This window comes from Idiotropiscis lumnitzeri, chromosome 8 (genome assembly GCF_059441095.1).
Source record: "Idiotropiscis lumnitzeri isolate Australia: NSW breed Sydney's pygmy pipehorse chromosome 8, RoL_Ilum_1.0, whole genome shotgun sequence".
NCBI classification, from domain to species: Eukaryota; Metazoa; Chordata; class Actinopteri; order Syngnathiformes; family Syngnathidae; genus Idiotropiscis; species Idiotropiscis lumnitzeri.
Window position 1 is genome coordinate 18463729 of NC_142398.1, and position 20197 is coordinate 18483925.

At 39.4% G+C, this 20197-nt stretch overlaps 1 protein-coding gene across 1 annotated transcript; it reads right to left on the reverse strand.

The window, feature by feature from the left end:
- Positions 1-479: 479 nt before the first annotated feature.
- LOC148332529 (complement C3-like) lies at positions 480-18851 on the reverse strand. The gene is made up of 43 exons (XM_088303482.1): positions 18753-18851; positions 17335-17533; positions 17077-17239; positions 16899-16996; positions 16231-16319; positions 15867-15949; positions 15678-15765; positions 15482-15584; positions 14596-14716; positions 14400-14515; positions 13469-13615; positions 13224-13323; positions 12336-12430; positions 12077-12268; positions 11807-11962; positions 11506-11635; positions 10816-10884; positions 10499-10693; positions 10296-10416; positions 9543-9631; positions 9288-9427; positions 8988-9200; positions 7801-7864; positions 7601-7690; positions 7273-7479; positions 7083-7158; positions 6802-6961; positions 6611-6706; positions 4954-5104; positions 4618-4703; positions 4292-4369; positions 4065-4220; positions 3906-3968; positions 3351-3432; positions 3182-3230; positions 2518-2608; positions 2353-2442; positions 2158-2260; positions 1939-2028; positions 1499-1591; positions 1322-1405; positions 849-993; positions 480-726 (listed from the first exon to the last, which is right to left on the reverse strand). Exons 1-43 carry the CDS (start codon positions 18827-18829, stop codon positions 585-587), a joined length of 4980 nt encoding a protein of 1659 aa, XP_088159608.1. The 5' UTR covers positions 18830-18851; the 3' UTR covers positions 480-584.
- Positions 18852-20197: the final 1346 nt, after the last annotated feature.

The window sequence follows — 20197 nt, forward strand, 5'->3', positions numbered from 1 at the left end:
TGTTGCCTAGCAACTTTAGGCTAGACTGAAAATGGAGTGGCGAGTGATGCTGCATTTTATGAATGAAATATAGAAAAGCAAAGTGGTAGGGGAGGGGAACGAGTGAGCTGACTCTCATTGCTTGTGTCACTGTACTTTCTGGCCTCACTCGTTAGTAATCAGGCGACCGGTTTTATCGTCAACAAACCTATGATGTCCAGGGAGCACAGAGCATCAATTGGAAAAAAAAAATCTAAATCTAATTGTATAAAAAAAAAATGTTGAAACGGAGGTCCAGTGTCAGACTTGACTCATCCAAGTGACTAAATAGGCCATAGAGCAGTTCAAGTCAAGCTTCTCGCACCAATGGGTAAAACGGGTAACTAAAAAGCAAAGAATAAGTGCATGTTTATGGTACAGCACCGTATGTTTAGTTATAAAATCAGCTTCTGATTTTATGCACCATTCACCAATTATTCAAAGCAAAACAGAGGCAGTGAGATGAGTAAGCATTTAATTTTAATTGGTACGGCGTAACAATGATATAAAAGGAGAAGATTTGAGACTAGTGAAAACCTACTTTCTTAGTACGTGCTTGACTTTGATTATTGTTCGCATGCAAAACCTTCATATTTCATTTTCAGGAACTCCATGCCCAAGCAAGTTTGTCTGTGTTCTGGGGTTTGACACTCCGCAGGTGTTGGCCAGTATTCGATCCAGGTCTTCTCTCCAAGAATATAGTGGAACCTGAAGAGAAGAGGGTGAAAACAAGTTCACCTTTCAAATACATCAAACAAAACCAGCATTGATTGAAAAAAAAAAAAGAAAAGTATCAACTCGCGGGCACACATTAGAAATTCGAGACTCACGTTTGTAGCTTGTCATCTCTGTGAATATCTTTCGATGCGCCCATAATTAAATAGGATTTGCCTACGTTCAATTCTAAAGCATCCCTGCAGTGTGGATAACTGAGGAATGTGCGTAGTTTGCCTTGAGCGCCCATATCTTTATTTCCTGTAAGGACAACATGAGTGAAGAAAAAAATATATTTATGGAAGAATTATCAGCATGGCAGCATCAACATTTTTTGAAAAAATACCATCAATGTCAGGCCAAAACCACCTGTGTCTAAATTTGGTTAATTTCATAGTTTTTCCAAAAATCTTTGCCACTGGTCGGCTTCCATCGGGGTCTGTTTTTTTAACTTTTTAAAATGTTGAAAGTGGCTTGCTCTCTTTCGAGGCTCAACAAAAAAAATGCAGTTTGAGATTCTGCCTGACACCGATGAAATGTAAAACAGAAAATGTGAATATCTCCTAGGTCAGTTGAAATCAAATCCCACCTTCTTTGATAACTTGGGTCACCCGTGCTGTATAGATGTCCGTTGAAATGCCATCTTGAAATTGTTCCATTTTTATGTGGTACACTGAGGACCGACAAGTTAATCATTCTCATCTTGCTTACTTCATTCTCACCATTATCTAAGATGACAAGTGAAATCAACAGTACATTCTCTTACCAAAGTCTATCTTGCTGGTCGGGGTACTCTCACAAGACTTTTCTGCGCGCAGATCATTACTGATTTGACCCTTCTTTTGTAGACTGCAGTTCTCTGAATGGAGAAAATAAGAGATTATTTAAGTGCATGTAATAATGTGTTTGTGCTGCAAGAAGTCAGGGCTTCTTTTGTAGTGATGGGAAAATGAAGCTTCAAGATGTTTCATGAACCAGTTGTTGTATTTTTTGACTCCTCTAGATGGCACTGTTGCTTTAAATAAAGGATTTAAAAAATGGCAAGTCAGTGCGCTTTCAGCTCAATATTGAACAGAGAGTGCCATCTACTGGAGTCCAAAAATACTACAACTGATTCATGAAGCATTTTTGAAGCTTTATTTACCCATCACAATTCTTTTGTCCATGATGCAGTCTGAGTGAACTGGAAGTCGTCTTTCATCTTACCTTCAGCACAGGTACATTCATTCGCTGTGCATAGTCTCAGCAGCTGACCAGCTCTCCTCTCAGGATGGTAGAATTTCACACAATGCGTCTCTACAAATAGACAAGTAGTTTTTGTTGAGTTAACAGAAATGACCAAAACCAATTAGTTTCCTTTGACTCTTCTTCTTCTCATCGTATTCTATTCTCACAGTGTGAGGCAGAAGTATATTTGACACTCACGATCATAGTATTCATAAACAGATACAGCAGCTGGTTGCAAGATGCCGACTTTCAGGGTTTGGATGATCCTAAAGCTGATTTCCTCAGAACGCTTATGAGATACCTGTTTAGGTGGGATAAGGAAAAATAAAGCCGCTCTACATGAGCAAAATGGAAGAATGTGTCAGAGGCTAGATGAAGAGATGTTTGTCTTACTTTGTCCAGGTAGATGATAAGAGAGCCCTTCTCTGACAAAACTGTGTTCATCTCATACTTTGAAATGACGGGGGCATGTCCTTTGGATAGCTACATGGGAACATACAATCAGAAAGTGTTCTACGCTATATCAAAAATGTAATGTTTGTCGGTGAGGGCTCGTACCAAAGCCAGGTCATTGTCGTCAACGCGGAAGCCAGTCAACAAACCAATGTCCAAGATGCTCATGGATGCATCATGCTCTTTGTTTTTATACCTGCTCGGACAACAGACATTACATTATTTTAAAAGTAAAACAAACGGAACAACAACAACAACAACAAAAAAACATAATTTGTTATATTTTTAATGGAACAGAAGGAGGGACACAATAATCTGGAGAAAATCTGTTCATTAGATTTTCTAAACAAAATGGAAATTAATAAATGAAACAATGACTTGTTTTGTCAATATTCATTTCAAAAACCAAAATGAAAAAAAAAATGTAAAATGACTTGTTTTATGGTTTCTGATTTTGTGCACAAATGGAAGATAGAAAAAAAACAGACGACGAGCAATTGCTTCGAATTTTTTAAATCGGAAGCAAACTTAGTGCGGAAGAGAGCTATCAACCAACATTTTACGTTGTTGTTGTGTCAAACTTTATCAAAATCTACTCCACTGGATTTTAAAACTATGGTGAAAAAAAGGACATTTTTATCATTTTTGTTTTTGTACCAAATGTTAAGGATTTTTTTTTGTTTCCGTTTTGTTTTTGGAATGATACACGTATTGACAAGTGTCAACCTTGCCATCTTACAGTTGTTTGTCTTTTTCTTATTGTACTTACATAACCTCTATTTTTAACTTGTAGATCTTCTCTTCCTCGTCAACTTTTTCTAGAAATACACAACAGGTGAGCAGATTCATGTTATCATCCAAACAATGAAAAATATGCAGGCAAATGAGCACATTCTCAACTCTCTTTTTTAAAAAAAATAACAAAATATTCAAGTTACCTGGAATAAGTTGCACCGCCAAATCAAAATTATTGCAGTCACTTTGTTTTTCCGAAGGCAGGGCATAATACAACGACACCATCTGTTAGATTGACAAGCGCAAATTAGACGAAGGAACTCATTTTAAACGAATCGGAATCAGAATGCGCTTTATTGTCATTGTACACAGTGTACAACGAGATTGGAGAGCTCCCCTCTTCAGCGCGATATAACAAATAATTTGATTAAATATATCAATTCAATTCTTTAAAGATTAAATAAAAACAAATATGAAATTAAATAAATAGATAATAAATAAAACACCTTATGTTGTCGTTCTTAAAGGTAAGGGTCGGTGTATGAGAGAATTCAGCATGGAGTTGGCTCTCGGGAAGAAATTGTTTTTCAGGCTGTTTGAGCAACTCACGTCATTTGAATGATGATAAAAAAAAATGTCCCTGTTTTTGTGTAATTTCACCAAACTAATCAACAAATGGTCCAAGTATGAACTATTTTAGACCTATACTGCAGCTGTTAAAAACAGCTGAACAGGGGATGGATAATTAGTTGACTTACTGTAAATGTTGCTTCTCCACTGCCTTCGGCTGTCACTTTGACATCTTGATTAATACTCTTCATCTGTGGGTTAAAATTGCACACAATTGCTCACTTATAAAACAACAAAGTTGGACAGTAGCAGGAATGCTACACTAATTCGATTTGAGGCTCTCTCACTTCAGATGTTCTTGTGGCATGCTGGTTTTGCTTGTTGAAGTTAAACTTGAGAGGTCTGGATCTGCCCGGCACATCAATGTCCACTTTCAGATCATATTCTGGCTCTTTGGCGCTGGTCCAGTATTCTGATATAGCTTGATACACCATGATTGTAGCCTAAAAAGGGGGGGAAAAAAGGTTAAGATGAGCCCAGATGAGATGAATTTTGCCATAAAATATCCTCTCACCTGAGTCGATCCATAGCCTCCGCCCACCTTCATCTGTTTGTTGAACCATCGCACCACAGGTCTGGCTTCCTCAAAGGCCTTTATGAAGACATTCAATTAAGATTTTTGCCAAGCATGCACAGTATATGTGAACAATCAACTCCTGTTGAAAGTGATTTTCAGTAAATAATAGTCCAGGACCATGTGGTAAAGCCTCGCGTAATCAAGTGAAAAGTTTTACGCTGTTTTTTATGTATCCGTGGTGACAAAGTCAAACTTGAACACAGTTTCTTTGTAGAAAATGGCCCTAATTTTTTTGTAGCCAATATTTAATCAAATTCACTTACCCCAACCTTGACCAAAGCCAGAAGAGCATACGCTGTAGCCTCCAGTGTATAAATATGTCCCTTAGGCACAGGCCAATGGGAAAGCTCTGTAATTGGGAAAATAGTGATTTTTCAATTCACATTTTAGAATACATTTGTTCAAACAATACAATAAAACATTTCATTAAAATCATTCATTTTCATTACAACTTCCTCAAGAATTCTTTATTCTGATAATCACAATACTTCGGCAACAGTGCATCAATTTACATTATCCTGTATTTGATTTTGGATCTACTTTGGGAAAAATACTGTATCATTTACCTTTGAAAATATAATTCAGAATTTAGAATTCACCTGGGGAAGCAAACTTGAAGAGGATCTCCTTGTTCAGCTTTTCCTTATTCGCTAACGCATATGACGTTATGGCTACAGCGTAAGGGTTGACGAGGCTGGGCAGACGCTTTTCCAGGTAAGCGACGGCTTTGGCTTCACTATCTTCCAAACTCTGGTGAGAAGGAGAGTAAAGTAAGCAGGACCATCATGATGATCCCAAGGATCAGTCCTTGGACCCCTGTTGTTCAGTTGATACCCTTTGGTCAAATGCTTCAGAACGCCAATGTTGGCTCTCGTGGCTTTTCAGATGCGAGAGTCGTCTGAATATTTAACGCTCCCTTTGTGCTTCAAACAAGCACTCGCTCATCAATTGAGGCAAGCAGATATCGGCGCGTGGCCGCCTACAGCCGATATTGGTGTTTACACATGTACTGCGCATGCTGATGTTCAACTGTCTGCCTTGTGTCTACTATAATTAATGAATATGTGCGACTTATTCAGTCACTCTCAAGGCCAGAATAGGAACTTCAAGTGCACGCTTGAACCCAGAATGTACCGAGCCGCTGCCAGCATGTGGCAGTGCTGTGTTCCAATGCACAGAAAAAGCCCATACTTTTGGATTAGCAGACATCAGCTAAGCCGGGAAAGCACAGCAATATGTTATGTTCACTTCTTTTGAAGAAAGGATTTGTGGCTCCAATAAATTCACCATAAATTGGACAATTTTATTACTGAATTTGGCATGGATTTGTTTGTTGGAAACAAACATCCGACATGCAGTTATAATACCAGACACCTGGTTAATTTTATAATCAGGTCTTTTTATATCTAAAAACAGAATTCTGGAAAAACCACGATAAATTTGACTTTATATTAAAAATGTTGGTTTTCCCTCTGTTCTGTTCTGTTGAACAGTGCGGAATTGATTGAAACATAATTAAAAGCTTTATACAACACAATACAATTTTATGAAAACAAATATTCAAAAATTCCATTTTGATGGTCAACATTGAAATATAAGCTAATCTTCTATTTTGGGTTCATATTTCTATATCTGACTCCAGAGGAGCGGTGCCTCACATGTCAGGAACCTTACTGCTAGTGATGGGAAAATGAAACTTCAAGATGTTTCATGAACCAGTTGTTATATTTTTTTGACTCCTCTAGATGGCGCTGTTGGTTTAAATAAAGGATTTAAAAAAAACGGCAAGTCAGCGCACATTCAGCCCAATTTTTAATACAGAGTGCCATCTACAGGAGTCCAAAAATACTACAACTGCTTCATGAAGCAGATTTGAAGCTTCATTTACCCATCACTACTTACCGCATATCACGGGTTCTATATCACCCCTACTGGCTGTCATAGGAGGTGTTTATAGCACTGCGTGTTCCCTTCGCACGTGCGTGTTCGAGTATACATCACCTGTGACCCCCGGATAACCCGGGACAGGTATAGCCTAAGTGGTTTGTTTCTTACACAATCTTCTTGCGTGAAGACGAGGATTCCAAGTGACAGAACGTTCTGGCCTTCATCCAGGACTCATAGAACCATTACATTTGTAACATTCTTTTCACTCGGAAATGTACTGAATAGTTTGAACCAGATGCATTTTGAGGAGTCACTTTCCCAGGCCTGTAATTAAAATATGTTGGCCAGTAAATGGGGTGAAGTACTCACATTAACAGTGGCAGCGCAAAGTGCCTTCGACTCCTGCATTGCAATGAGATTGAAGGCTGTCATGGAGGCATCCGAGTCTCCGCCCCGCACGTCACCCTACACACGCACATAATACACAGATAAAGTTAGATTATAATCAGAATCGTAGGCAAAAAGATCAATTCAGAGCAAAGAAAAATGATTGTCCTCACAATCATCTCGCCATGAGCCACCGTCCCGACTTCTCGAAACATGCCGTCAGGTTGCTGCGCATTGAGAATGAGAAACTTGACAGCGTCACAGATCACATTGCTTTGCACTGCCACCAGCTGGTTGGACATGGAGAACACTTTGGCAACGTAGGCTGTCAGCCTGAAAGACGAGAGGGCACACCCAAATGAGTTGGATTTATTTGAGCCCGCAAAATTCTTTTTTTTGTCATTAAAACAACGACAGGAACATTGTTTTTGTTTATTTTGTTTGTTTGACTCACCAGCTGCTACTATCTCGACTGCTCCACACAGAAAAAGAACCATCTTTCTTCCGGAAAGTAAGCTGATTTTTGTAGCCTGTGCCCCAAAACAGAATTTTTACCCACCTTGGCATCAAATTTCAGTGTCTTTTATCATTGACGGATTGAGGAATCCTCAGTGTATAATTTTAAATATGTGATGTGAACCTACCTGTCTTTATGTGTTGCAGAGCTTCGTTACGTTTCTCAAAGCCCACAGTTTCCCACTGGTTGGTTTTGTCCAAATACGTAGTTGCAATTACTGGCAGGGTCATGTGGATCATGTTCTGCTCTCCACAGCCACTCGGCTGGTAAATCAGACTACCCATCGATGTCCCAGCAATGGCATTTTCCACCAGTACACTGACTTGTTCTCGACCTGGATTTAAAAAAAAAATTAAAAAAAGATCAGCACATATGTTGTTCATGTGTCAGCACATGTTGTTGCTTAATTATGGCAATACAGTATAGATGTCTGGGTTCAAGCAACATAATCTCACCCATCACAGAGATTTGTGTGACAGACTCTGTGCCAGGTACGACATCTTTCTTGGGAATTTGACTGTTGATAATAACTTCTTGTATACCATCTAGAGTATAAACACAAGTTTGAAGATTAAGTGCTTAATTATTTAAAAAAAAAAACATTACACTCTTACAATGTTCTTGTCACAGAGTGTAGTGGAATGTGGTAACTCACTTTTTCCTTCTTTAGCAGGGTCAAGGTTTATTATCTGAGGAGACTTAACCAGGACACCTTCAGGCTAGAAAAGTAAAAATAAATAAACAAATAAAAACATACAGTTTACAATTATATTTTTGGCATATAAAATGTTTGGATTACTGACATAAAGACGTTTCATTTCATTTCCTCCTCGTGTATTCTTCCAAATTTTTTAAACAATGATCTATGTAATACACGAATGTGGACATTTTGGGCCCTTTTTTTGTTTAGTGCAAAGCTAAGTCTGATTGTGAGCATGGGTGCAGTTTTCGTTCTTATGGTAAAGGTATAATTGTGCGTAACAGGGCATTGGCGCCTTTGTACACCGTTATGGGATGGAAGAAGACTTTTCCCGGAATATCTTAGTGCCATGCCTCGTTTGCATAAAAATCCGGTTGGTCAAAGCACAGTCTGCCCGAGTACGCCGTGTTTAAAGAAACAGAAATAGTCTCAGTGGAGTCCATGCAAGACATCGGCAGGTATAACAGAAGATTTCCCCTTAAGGATGATGTAGTTGGCCGCCGATGTGGCCATTCCATCAGTCCGTCACTGACGGACACACGTTTTTCTCAAGAATGAAGAAAAAAAAAAGAAAAAAAAAAAACAGAAGTGGATTTTTCTCGCTCAAGTACCAAACGATAGACTGTACTTTTTGGGGTATGGACCGATTTGGGTCGGCACGAGCGATTCACATGAAATCAAAGGCTGCCATGCTTTGGTTCCGAAGTGAGTCCTTCTAAGTTATGACCATGCGGAAAAAGAAGAGTTTCCGATTTTTAGCTTGTCAGCTAGCTTTGCAGAAATCTGCAAATGAATCCTGATCATTTGAATCAGGTGCGCTGAGGGAAGGAGATATCTAACATCTAAACCAGGTCAGCCCGGGAGGGGCTTCCGAGGACCCGACTTGGGCGCCGCTGCCCAGGAATGTGAAGAGGGCACTTTATATCGTGTTGGTAGTGAAATTTTATTCTTAAATTAAATTATTTGACGAGCTGTATTGGTCTGTGCTGTGTCAAATGTAGACATTTCTTTCAACTTTAGCGTCTTTAAAGTGCCTGATTGTATTCTTACAAGCAACTTTTAACACTAAATAATGAATTATTTGACATTTTTCAGGAACAATGCAAATGCATTTCAATAGCCACTCTTAAATGTTCTTTTACCACAACTTTCAGCGTCTTCATTATTCCATCAGAGAGATGTGATCCTCTCACAGCTGCTTTGACTTCGATACCAAATTTTCCTTGATCCATGGGAATGATGATATAGGGGACAGCTAGCGTACTTTCGGGGCCCATTTCAACCTCCTGGCTGAATTTTGAGCGCTTGGAGGCTGCACTGCACACAAGTGCCGTCTCAAACAGATCCACACGCACCTCGAACACAAAGATGGAGAAGAGAACTGAGGAATGGTCTTGGGTTCATCCTCGTAAAAAAAGCGCTATGAACACACACAGACTTACTATGATTTCATCGGGGCTGAAGTTGTGGAGTATTGCTTTGATTTCAATCTGCTCTCCACGCACAGCCGAATAGGGAAGCTTGAGGTCAATGAAGAAATCCTTCCGTACTATAATCTCTAAAGGTTCACTGACACAGATTCCTAGAAGATAGCAAAAAAAAGGTTCTATGGAAGGAGCAACTGGAGCCAATGGGGCATTATTGCCGTATAACCGGCTTTCAATTTTAAGGAAAATTTGAAATGAGTGGATCCTCACCATGCGTTTTGGACAGACTAATACCCATGAACTGCCATGTTGTTATGGAGTCTTGCATGGGGACATAATTCTCATGTGATGTGGTCTCACTGAAACAAAGCAGACATCTGACATTTTTGCACAAGGTAAGGCTGTCTCAGTGCTACATGAAAAAAAAAACATCACTAAATTTCTGTAGAACAAACTAATTAGAGTATTTTCCGGACTATAAGCTGCTATTTTTTTCCTCGATTTTTAACCATGCGGCTAATATAACGGTGCGATTTTTCTGTGGATTTTTCTTTCACCAGTAGGGGCGCTCTTTAGTTCAGAAAATACACTAAATAAATCCAGATTTTTTTTTTCCTATTGAGTCTGTTCCGTTTTAATTAGTAAAGTTGTTGCCGTGTTAAACGGCACTGTTTTAACAATCTGTTTACGTACCTTTATGTGCATTCACAGTACAAAATCGTTCTGTAGATGTTGTTAACGACTAATTTTTTTCAACATAGAAAACTGCGGCTTATTGCCTGGTGCAGCTTGTATATCATTATTTTTTTTTTAATTTCATTTCTTTTTTTAAGTTGCTGCAGCTTATCTGTGGGTGCGTCTTATAGTCTGGAAATTACGGTAAATGTTAAGCAAACAACACTCTGGTTGTGTTAATTAACACTGAGCGAATTAGTGTTTTTTACTATACAGCTCTTGTTTTGGATCTTTTCCAGAATGCAGGTGTACCTACAGTACCTTCCAAGTATGTGTTAATTTCCTTACCAGTTGGGCGTTTGTCGAGGGCAAGCAGGCAATTTGATATCAGACCAAAGCCAGCTTTCAGGGAAATTCGTGCGGGTAACAATTTCAATATTATCCATATAAAGGTGATCATTCTTCTCACCTTAAAAAGCGATTTAAAAAGTGTGATGAGACACAGCAATTTCAGTAGACTACGGATAGGGTCCCGTGTGTCTATCTCTTACTTCGAGCTATTTGAAGGGTGTCGTGCCTCATCTCAGCTCTCTGGCTTGCCAGCGTCTGGCAACAATGCAGGAAGGCCTTGATACACAGCGGTCCATCATTAATGTACTCGCTGCGTGTTTCACAAGTGTATGAGAGACGAGTTTCCGCCATGCCATCCAAACAACACTCCTTCTGTAGCCCTTCATATTTACTTGCTGAAAACCAAGGACACAGCGGCCACAATCAGTATCTTGTTGATATGATTTCTAATACCAATGTTTTTTTTTTCTTGCAGTTGTTTGGCATACAATGACTAGAATTGCATTAAAATCCTTACCTAAGGTTGTCGTAACCTCTAGGAGAGTTGAGGCACGTTTCCTCCTGCTGGTTGATGGACATTTTAGGTCTGCAAATGTAGCACAGTTTAATTATGAAAATGACCCAGATAAAAAAGAACTATAAAAATAAACTGTTGGCTATCTGCATTGTCACAATAGTGGAATTTCAAACTCGATATCGATACCCAGGAAAATACTCAATACCAATTTCGACACCATGAGATTCAAATCTGACAAATACTAAAATGGCGTAAGAAATATTTTTATTAACGGTTTGGTCCACCTGCTGCTGCCGCACTGGCCATACATAGCAGCAGTAAAACGACATCAATATTAAAAATTTTTAAGTACATTTCGCTCCCAGCTGCATCACCGACAAGCACTCATCTTGCTAATTTAGGTTTGAAAGAGTTTGTAGCCTTGCCTTAAGTGACTACATAAAGCCAAGGCTTTCAATCCTGCTCCACAAAGTTCATTTTTCTGCATTTCTCCCCCCCCCATCTCTCCCTGCTGCAACACACCTGATTCAAAAGATCAGGATCGTTATCCAGCTTCTGCAGACCTTGCCGCGTATCTGATCAGTTGAATTACGTGTTGCAGCAGGCAGGGATGGAAAATCGTCCCTCGAGCAACAGACTTGAAGACCGCGGATGTAAAGTAAACGACAGAAACACAACCAAATCTTTCACCTTGTCGGTAAGCGGTTCCTTGTGCAGCGTTGGTCTCAAACACCAGCCCGGCATCGAAGAACACACTCATTGCATCCTTGCCACCACCTGGTGTGCATCCTGTGTCGTGCTTCTCCACAGTTTCCCACACCTGTTAAGTAATGTCAAGTAAATAGCAGCCCGAGGCTTTTCTTCTTTGCACAGTATTTGTGTGGTTGTTGTGTCAATGATGTGCCAATTTTTAGTGACTTGTATAAAAGTATTTCTTATCTGGCAGCATTGATCGTAATGAGCACCGAACAAAGAAGTCAAAAGTGTTTGCCTTTTTCTGGGTCAGACGATACTTGTTGTTCAGAACGAAAACGCCTTTGTCAACTGCCACCAGGCCCACAGAGGCCTGTGGGTCTCCAGTGACCCTGAGTCCAAACATCTTGAGAGGTTCAAAGGCTGCTTTTGGTCTCGTCGATTCCAATTTGAGCTAAATAAATGAGGGATATTAATGAGACACAGATTAAATCATTGAATTAATCATCTACACGCAGAATAAAACTTCACCTCCACCTTCGCCATAGTAACTTGATCCTCATCTTACCGAGCCCATGCAGGAGTCCTTGACATCCACCCACACAGAGTCCGACACCACCTCGCTGTTATCTGGACGGTAGTAAGCGACGATACGGAATGACGGGAGCATTTCTTTGGTGATGGGAATGATGAGTGAAATCAGAACTTGGCCAATCGTCTTGTGACGGCCATATTTCACCAGTTGTCCTCTGCCAATGACCTGAAGAGACAAACGTCAGCGTTCATCGATGAAAATGACACACGGTCAGGTATAAGACAAGTCTCACCAAGTATGTGATGTCGGTATTTCGAGTTGGTGGCCTGTTTAGATTGAGGTTGATTTTCAGGTTATCTCCCAAATCCAGCTGAGCAGTATCCACACCTGCAAAAAAGTCACACTGTTAAGATGACATACTGAAATTCAGTGGTGGGCTGTCAAGGCCTTTAAGGCCTCCTCTGCTGGCCTAAGATGAAAAAAATGATCATATTCTTCACATTGGTGTCATATTATATTCTAGTGTTGTATTTTTAGGTGAGAGTTTTTATCCAATCAGAATTCCAATAGCTTGTGTTCCCAGGCAGGTTTCACAATACCAGTAGCACGCGCGATTCTTTCCAAGGCCTTCAGATACAATCTTGCGGGCATCTGTTCTGTCAAAGTCAATGGGCTTTCCGATTTGATAGACACTTGCGATAGCCAATCAGATCACAAGTTGGTTACAGTGAGCCTTCTCGCTGGCCTTACGCGGAAGGTGATGAACGCATTTTGGGATTGGATACTCAGTCGTGAGGGGGCAGCGCGATGCGGAATCAACACACCAGAATGTCGTAACTGGCGACCGTTTGAAAATCTAAAGTATATTTGTGCTTTTTTTAAACCACAATAGCCAAAGGAGGGAAAAGTGTGGATTTAATTGCAGATACACTTGCAAGGCCGTTTTCAAGACGGACCTTTCAAGAGAAGCTAGGTCGTCCAACACTCACTCAGTACTGTGTAAGTGTGTTTCTGTATATTATTTGTCCAGCCGTGGTGTCATAAATGATGGTAATATGAGGGGGATTTATTCAAGTAGGACTTCACAGATGGCCTACGTGTGAAATGTACGGCCCGCCATTGCTGAAATTACTTCTGCATTGTAGTACTTGTACAGGGAATGAGAATAGAATCCTTTTACCTATGTGGATGTAATTTTTAGTTTTGGTATTATATGGGAGGGCATCCATTGTAGCAGTCGCTTGCCTCTCTCTGAGAATTTTCGGATCATTGGTCCTTGCCTGTAGTAAAACAGAAACAAACCGACTATGGTAAGTCTTTTTAAAGTTGACAAACTATGTGAGATTTAAAACACATGGCACAGGGCCCAGAAAAAAAAATTGTTAGTTACTATCACCTGCATCTAAAAACTGGAAAGAGACTTACTTCGATTGTCAAGCTTGCATCCCCTGCAATTGTATTGACGGTGAGCTTGGCAATGCCGTTGTCTGAGGTGAAGCCTTGCACCTCGCCGGGGTTCACCACCACAGGAACACCTCGTGCTGGAGTTTCATTAGGATTCACAACCTTAAGCTGCCTCCCAAAACACAAAAAAAAATGCTTCGTCAGCAAACGTTCAACGGTTTGTCACTCAGTGATGGTCTCAGTAGCCAAGTTGTATGTTTGCGATTGGAAGAAAAATAAATATTTCAAACTTGATGGATTAGAACCATATAATATAGTGCTTCTCAAATACTGGGGCGGGTCCCCCTGGGGGGATTCTGAGGGGGGCGCGAATGACCCTGGGGCACATGATTTTTTTTCCGCTGTCCTACAATAAAGTGTCATTGCACATCAACTCCACTAATTGGCAGTGGCGCTCTCCTTGCCCATTATTATTTATCGTTGCGGCGGAGAGTGGATGGAGGGTGGGGCACGAATTGTTTTCTTCTTGCTGGGGGGGGGCGGGGTAACATAAAATAATTGACAATAGCACTACATCATGATTGCAACCACTCTGCATTTTACTGTAAAACAAAGCTGACCATTACAATCTTTTTTAAGTTTGTTAGACTCTTGTATTGGATTAAAATACAAGTAGGTTTTTAATAAAGCAATACTGGCACTGTCAAAAGTTGAAATACGTAATGTATCGTACAGTTTATTTTTGAGCCTCTGCGAATCCACAAATTCACAGAAAGCCTGTTCTAACATCAAATGTAACATCGCCTAATCATTTAATGTAAGAACACTTCACACAACGCTAAAGAGAAGCTCTGATGTTTGTGCAAACATGACGTGTCCATGACGTGGTTTAATAGTGTTATATTTTACAAATTATTTTAGAAGCCAAGAAAAATGTAGATTTGCACTTTACCGTAACATCGAAGGACATTCCGGGTTTAAAATATTTGGGCGTCTTCTTGAATTCGATGGTGTATGGAGATTTGACAATCTGGATGCCTCTCAACTCTGCTTCGACCATTTCACTACCTATGAACCCACACATAACAATGCACGTTGCAGAATCGGTGTGATTCGTACGAGAAAAATCATTCAGAACACTTTCTTACCGCTTAGCGTCACTACGCTGACAGACACAAATATGTGACTTCCCACCAACTCATCCATGTTTGGGATCGTTTGAGTCATCTGTGCCCTCTTCAGTGTAACCACTCCATGGCCATTCTCGATCTAAGAGTGCAAAATGCAGATACATATACAGCTATTTCAAAAAAAAAGGGAGCATTAGAGAGCTTGAGTTGTCAATTTACTTAGCACTCGTGATGGGTAAATGAAGCTTCAAATGTGCTTCATGAACCAGTTGTAGTATTTTTTTACTCCTGTAGATGGCGCTCTCTGTTCAACATTGAGCTGCAAACACATTGACTTTTTGAAAACCTTTATTTAAATCAACAGTGCCATCTAGAGGAGTCAAAAATACAACAACTGGTTCACGAAACATCTTGGAGTTTCATTTTCCCATCGCTACTTAGCACATGAGTACTACGACATTACTTTGACTGCGTTTGCCGCGCTAACTACCTCTTCAGTGGACGTGTTTGTATTGCTCAACCAATAAGTTGGAGCTGCTCTATCGGGTTTTAGGTGTTCAGTACATTTCATTTGGAGAAGCTTAATTGGGCCTTTGGTTCCCTCGACTGATCTGTTTTGCTGCTCGTTCTTGGCCGTTTGTTTCAAAATATTCAATGTTTTGATTATGAAAATGATTGTTGCAAAAAGGTTTTAATTAAGATGAATACATCTGTGAAGTGACATTATCCTTCATATTTTGTTTTAAAATTTATATCGAAAAAATGATTGATTAATTGATCAGTGTTTGTCCTCATTGGGAAAAATAAGCTGTTGTACCGTACAACATGGTGTGCAGTCTTGCAGATGCCATGTTAGTAAAATAGGAACCGGTTTGAGTTACAATTTGCTGCAGTATGTACTTACAGGCACTCTCTGAAGAGATTCAGGAAAGCTCCTCTTTTCACCATCTTTTAGAAACCCAAACACCACAAAGGCCGTCCCATCTACCTCTTTACCAAATAGATACCTAAATTGCATTGTGGGAAAACGTGACGTTCACACATTGGTCAACAAGGGATTTAAAAGAGCTGTTTTTGGCACCAAAATGATTTCAACTCACGTGGCTCTGATGTCAACAGTGAACTCCTCACTATCCTTATAGAAGAAGGGGACCAAGGGTGTTAATTTGACTTCAAAACTCGGGAGCACTGAAAGTAATGAAAAGGATTTGATTGTTATAAATTGGACAAAAAGCAACATGCTTTTCTGTGAAACAAATCATGTCAATGTCAATGTAGTCGGCTCTCACCATACTCTTTGACTTCAAACTGTGCAGAGTAGCTCTGCTGTTGGTGACTTTGGAACTTGGCGACTATTTTCCACAGTCCAGGACTACACACAGAAATTCACACAAGTTTTTCAAAATGTATGGAAGAGAATTTATGAATTCAATTTCTAGAATACACTGAATTTCATAATTACATTTGAAAAATATCGTGGGGAGAGGTGACACTTTTTTTGACACCTTTTCATAGGATTAGGCTTACAGATATACACTGTATTCAATTTCTGTAAATTTACAACAGTATCTTACCGCTTTTTGACAATAATTGTAAAATACTGTCAAATAGTCATCCATGCCATATGAACAGAATTAAAAAAAAAAAAATCACCTGACAATCTCAGGAAGTTTGAAGTTTCCAGAGTAGATACCTGACTTCAAGAAGACTGATTCAAGAGGTAAAATAATATCTTCAGGGGTCTAAGGATAAAGAACATTGAACAAACTATTAACTAGTTGAGACTTTTCTAAATAAATCGTGTATGGAATGTGAGATCGGACTGGAGCAACACACTACAATGACAAGTCAGCTCCTAATCTTGTTGAGACATCAAAATATATCCGTTGATTTTGTTCACACAAAACAGGTATATGCCATTAATCTATTTGCAAATTTCACCCAGAGTTTGACAGCTAGACTCTAGGCTTTTATTTTTGGGGTGTGCCTCCATGGGTGGCCTGTAGTGATGAGTAAATGAAGCGTCAAGTCTGCTTCATGAACCAATTGTAGTATTTTTGGACTCCTGTAGATGGCAATCTCTGTTCAACATTGGGCTGAAAATGGACTGACTTGCCATTTTTTAAACCCGTTATTTAAACCAACAGTGCCATCTAGAGGACACAAAAATATATTAACTGGTTCATAAGGCAAATTTGAAGCTTCATTTTCCCATCACTAGTGGCCTGAAAATCCAAATTATTCAAACTTGTATTGATATGTTACACCCATGGAGGGAGGCTGTTCAGCTGTGGGGAACATTTTAGATGAAAAATGCGAACCATCATCTCAATGATTATGGCGGCAGCATCATCTTGATTTTGCTGATCCCTCTCGACCGGCTCCATGCTAGGTGTCAATCCAAACATCCTGTAGTTCACTGGAAGACAGCAAGATGGGCTTTAGTTGCTTTAAGTTGTTTTGAGCCATATGGCTGATAACAACTCCGCACTTGCGCACCCGTGGTGTCGGGGGTGTAGAGATTCTTGTCGGTCTGGATGAAGATGTATCCAGACTGAAAGGAGACTAACACAACTTTCTCCAAGAGTCGGTCAGGGAATTGAGCTTGCAGGTACACGTACTGTTTCATGTTGGGGTCTGTACTAAAGTCCGATGTCGGTATCTAAAGCATGAGAAGCACAACGTAGCAAGGACAGATATGTTGTGTTCAAGTGCTCAAAGATAAAATATATATATATATATTTGTAGTGACTTCACCATAATTTGTCCAAAGCTTTGGAAGTTGTTAGCACTATTAAGGGTCACAGATGCACTCGACCCAAGCTTTTTGGTTTTGGTTGGATGATTCATCACGCTTATGTCCACCTTTATGTCACCCCCAGTGCAGTCTTGACACTCCACAAAAATGTTTTCTGTTGCTCCTACCCGCAACAGGTTGGGGGAAGACATCACCTTCCTGCAGCACATTCGCGGAAGAATCATTAGAAGCAGATATAAGCATTTCGTCGCTCGGACGGAACGGTCCGTCCGATTCTGCCAGACTGGTGACCGACGGCGTGTGTGTTGGCAGATAAATGCTGGCTTGGTTGACACTTGAACAATTGCAAACAATTCAATTCAATTTGTGTTTGTGGTTGCAGGAAAGGATGGAAGAGCTTTAAAAGGACAAAAACAGATGGTGACAGAGGACGATTATTTTTAGGAAAAAGGACAAAAGCGGAACGGTGCAAAATAGGGTCAAGTGGCCATCTATGATTAGAAGCTTCTCTAAGGATATACAGACCTACACTCTTGGTCACAACATTAGGTACACCAGAACAGTATAATGACACCCAGTACCAGAGTTGGACAAAAAAAATCAGCTACATTTAAGTTAATTCTAAAATTCCACTAAATATTAGAAGCGATATATTGTTACTATTGTTTTTCATTACATACTGTAATACTTTGTGAAGTGTTTAGTCAGGACAGATTTTCAAGATTAATTGGCCCGTTTTATTTTTTTCATTCAGCAGCAGGATTTTTCAGTGAACATTACCAAATGCATTGTTTCCAATTGCAATTTTTATGTCATGACCATATTCTGAACACCCCATGTTGTGTCTAAGGATAACCCCCACCCATCAAACCAACTCTGAATACAACCAATCAACTATGAAGGTTCAGGAGGAAAATCCAGCATTTGATAAGAGCAATATTTCATCACCGAAATGTTGACCAAGTTCGATGTAATAAAACAAAAACGACGACGGTGTGACCATATTTGACCAAATTACCTTGACTTGTGGACCTGCAAACTCGTGGCCTGCTAATCATTATGATAGTGGGCTAAGCCAATGTTTACAGTTCTTAAAGGTTATTAATTCATTACATATACAGTGCGTGATAGATAGATAGATAGATAGATAGATAGATAGATAGATAGATAGATAGATAGATAGATAGATAGATAGATAGATAGATAGATAGATAGATAGATAGATAGATAGATAGATAGATAGATAGATAGATAGATAGATAGATAGATAAAGCTAAAGCACCATGCTAGCATAATATCTATAGAAAAAAAGATAGATCGAAAAACACGGTGGGCTCTTTTTTATCTTCGCGAGACTTGAGATAGTACAAGCACATCCTGTCGAATGCGTTAGAAGGTGAGTGGCAAATGTACTTACAATGGAACACCATCAGCCACAGAAGACAAATAAGCAAAGGCCAGTGAGGCCAGCAGCCACAGAGGAGTTGAACCCATGGTCCCCCCCGATCCTGAACTGCTGTCAATGTTGAGTTCAGCGCTGCGACGCTCCTCTTTTATATCACTCTCAACCAGTCTCCGCCCAAATGTTCCTAAATGGTTAACCTGACATAATTTCCCGGCAGCGGTGGTCATTTATTTGATATTGGCAAAGGTCTACCAAAAGATACGTTTTAAAATCAATGGCTTGCTCAGCTGACTTTCGTTTTCATAAAAAGGAAAAATTAATGCACTAACGTGTGTAACAACAAAAGAATAAACAAATGTAACTATGTTTAAATCATTTGATGAAGCTCAAATGTAAATTTACATTCAGATTCACATTATTGCTATTTAATGAACAACAACTAATTTGGAAAATTTGTCTGCAGAGTTAGCACATTTGTGCTACATGTTTTTTTCTCTCCAAGTATTCTAACTTTCTCTCACCTCCCAAAAACATGCTTCCAAGGTTTGTCTAAATCCCTCATTGTCAAGTGTAAATAAAGAGCCACAGATCCAATGAACACGTTCTGAAACAACAGTGCCTTCATTTTTTATTTTTATTTTTTTGTTTCAGACATATAAGTCAATGTTCATTTTCTGAGCCTGCTGGGTCGATATATTCTTTGATCATGCCCAAGCACACAAGGTTAAAGTTGTGAAACCCTTGACAAACATTTTGGGAGTTTCAGCAGCATAGAATTTTCTCCGATGACAAACTCGTACGAGGCAAAAGGGAGATGGCCTTCAACTGATTTCCCAGAAATGGCTTTACTGATCAGTTGTGTATTTTACTCAACATTGTCCAATTTCAAAATCAAATGATTTAAATAATAAGTTTTTTTATTTATTCTATGGACGTTCTGTTAGTCATGAAAGAAACAAATGAAAACTTCTTTGTGTGAATTAAAGAAAAACAGCACACAGTATGCCACTCCTAGAAAGAGCTGAAAAGATTTTTAGTAATGATTTTTTAAACGTTTGAATAAACTTTATTTGCTGCTTTTTATATTAACAAGAACAACTGAATTATAAATGACATATTTACCCTACTTACACGATCAATAAATACATAAATTCTTTCACATGAGCGCATCTTCAAACTGCGGCGATTTGTAACGAAACAATGAACATGATTGAAACACTCAACCTGTTAAAAATGTTTCCAGTCTTCCAGTAGTTTTGTAACATGACATACAATCAATATGGAGTCTGGATTCAATCATGTTGACACACACTGAGATAAGATAAAAAGAATGAAACCATCTTTCACCGCCTTTATCGAGCTTCCCCTTAAACCAAATTTTAAAAGCGGGAATTAGTTTTTTCGTAGATGTGTGTACAGAATAAAAAACTGACTGTTGATAATTTTTCTTTTTTTGG

Excerpts from the sequence above, each read along its gene's own strand:
- LOC148332529 (XM_088303482.1), bottom strand. The coding sequence starts at position 18,829 with ATGGGTTCAACTCCTCTGTGGCTGCTGGCCTCACTGGCCTTTGCTTAT. Across the intron at positions 15,585-15,677 it reads ACTGTTGACATCAGAGCCAC|GTATCTATTTGGTAAAGAGG; the intron begins GTGAGTTGAAAT and ends AATGCAATTTAG. Across the intron at positions 1,406-1,498 it reads GACCAGCAAGATAGACTTTG|TGTACCACATAAAAATGGAA; the intron begins GTAAGAGAATGT and ends GTCGGTCCTCAG.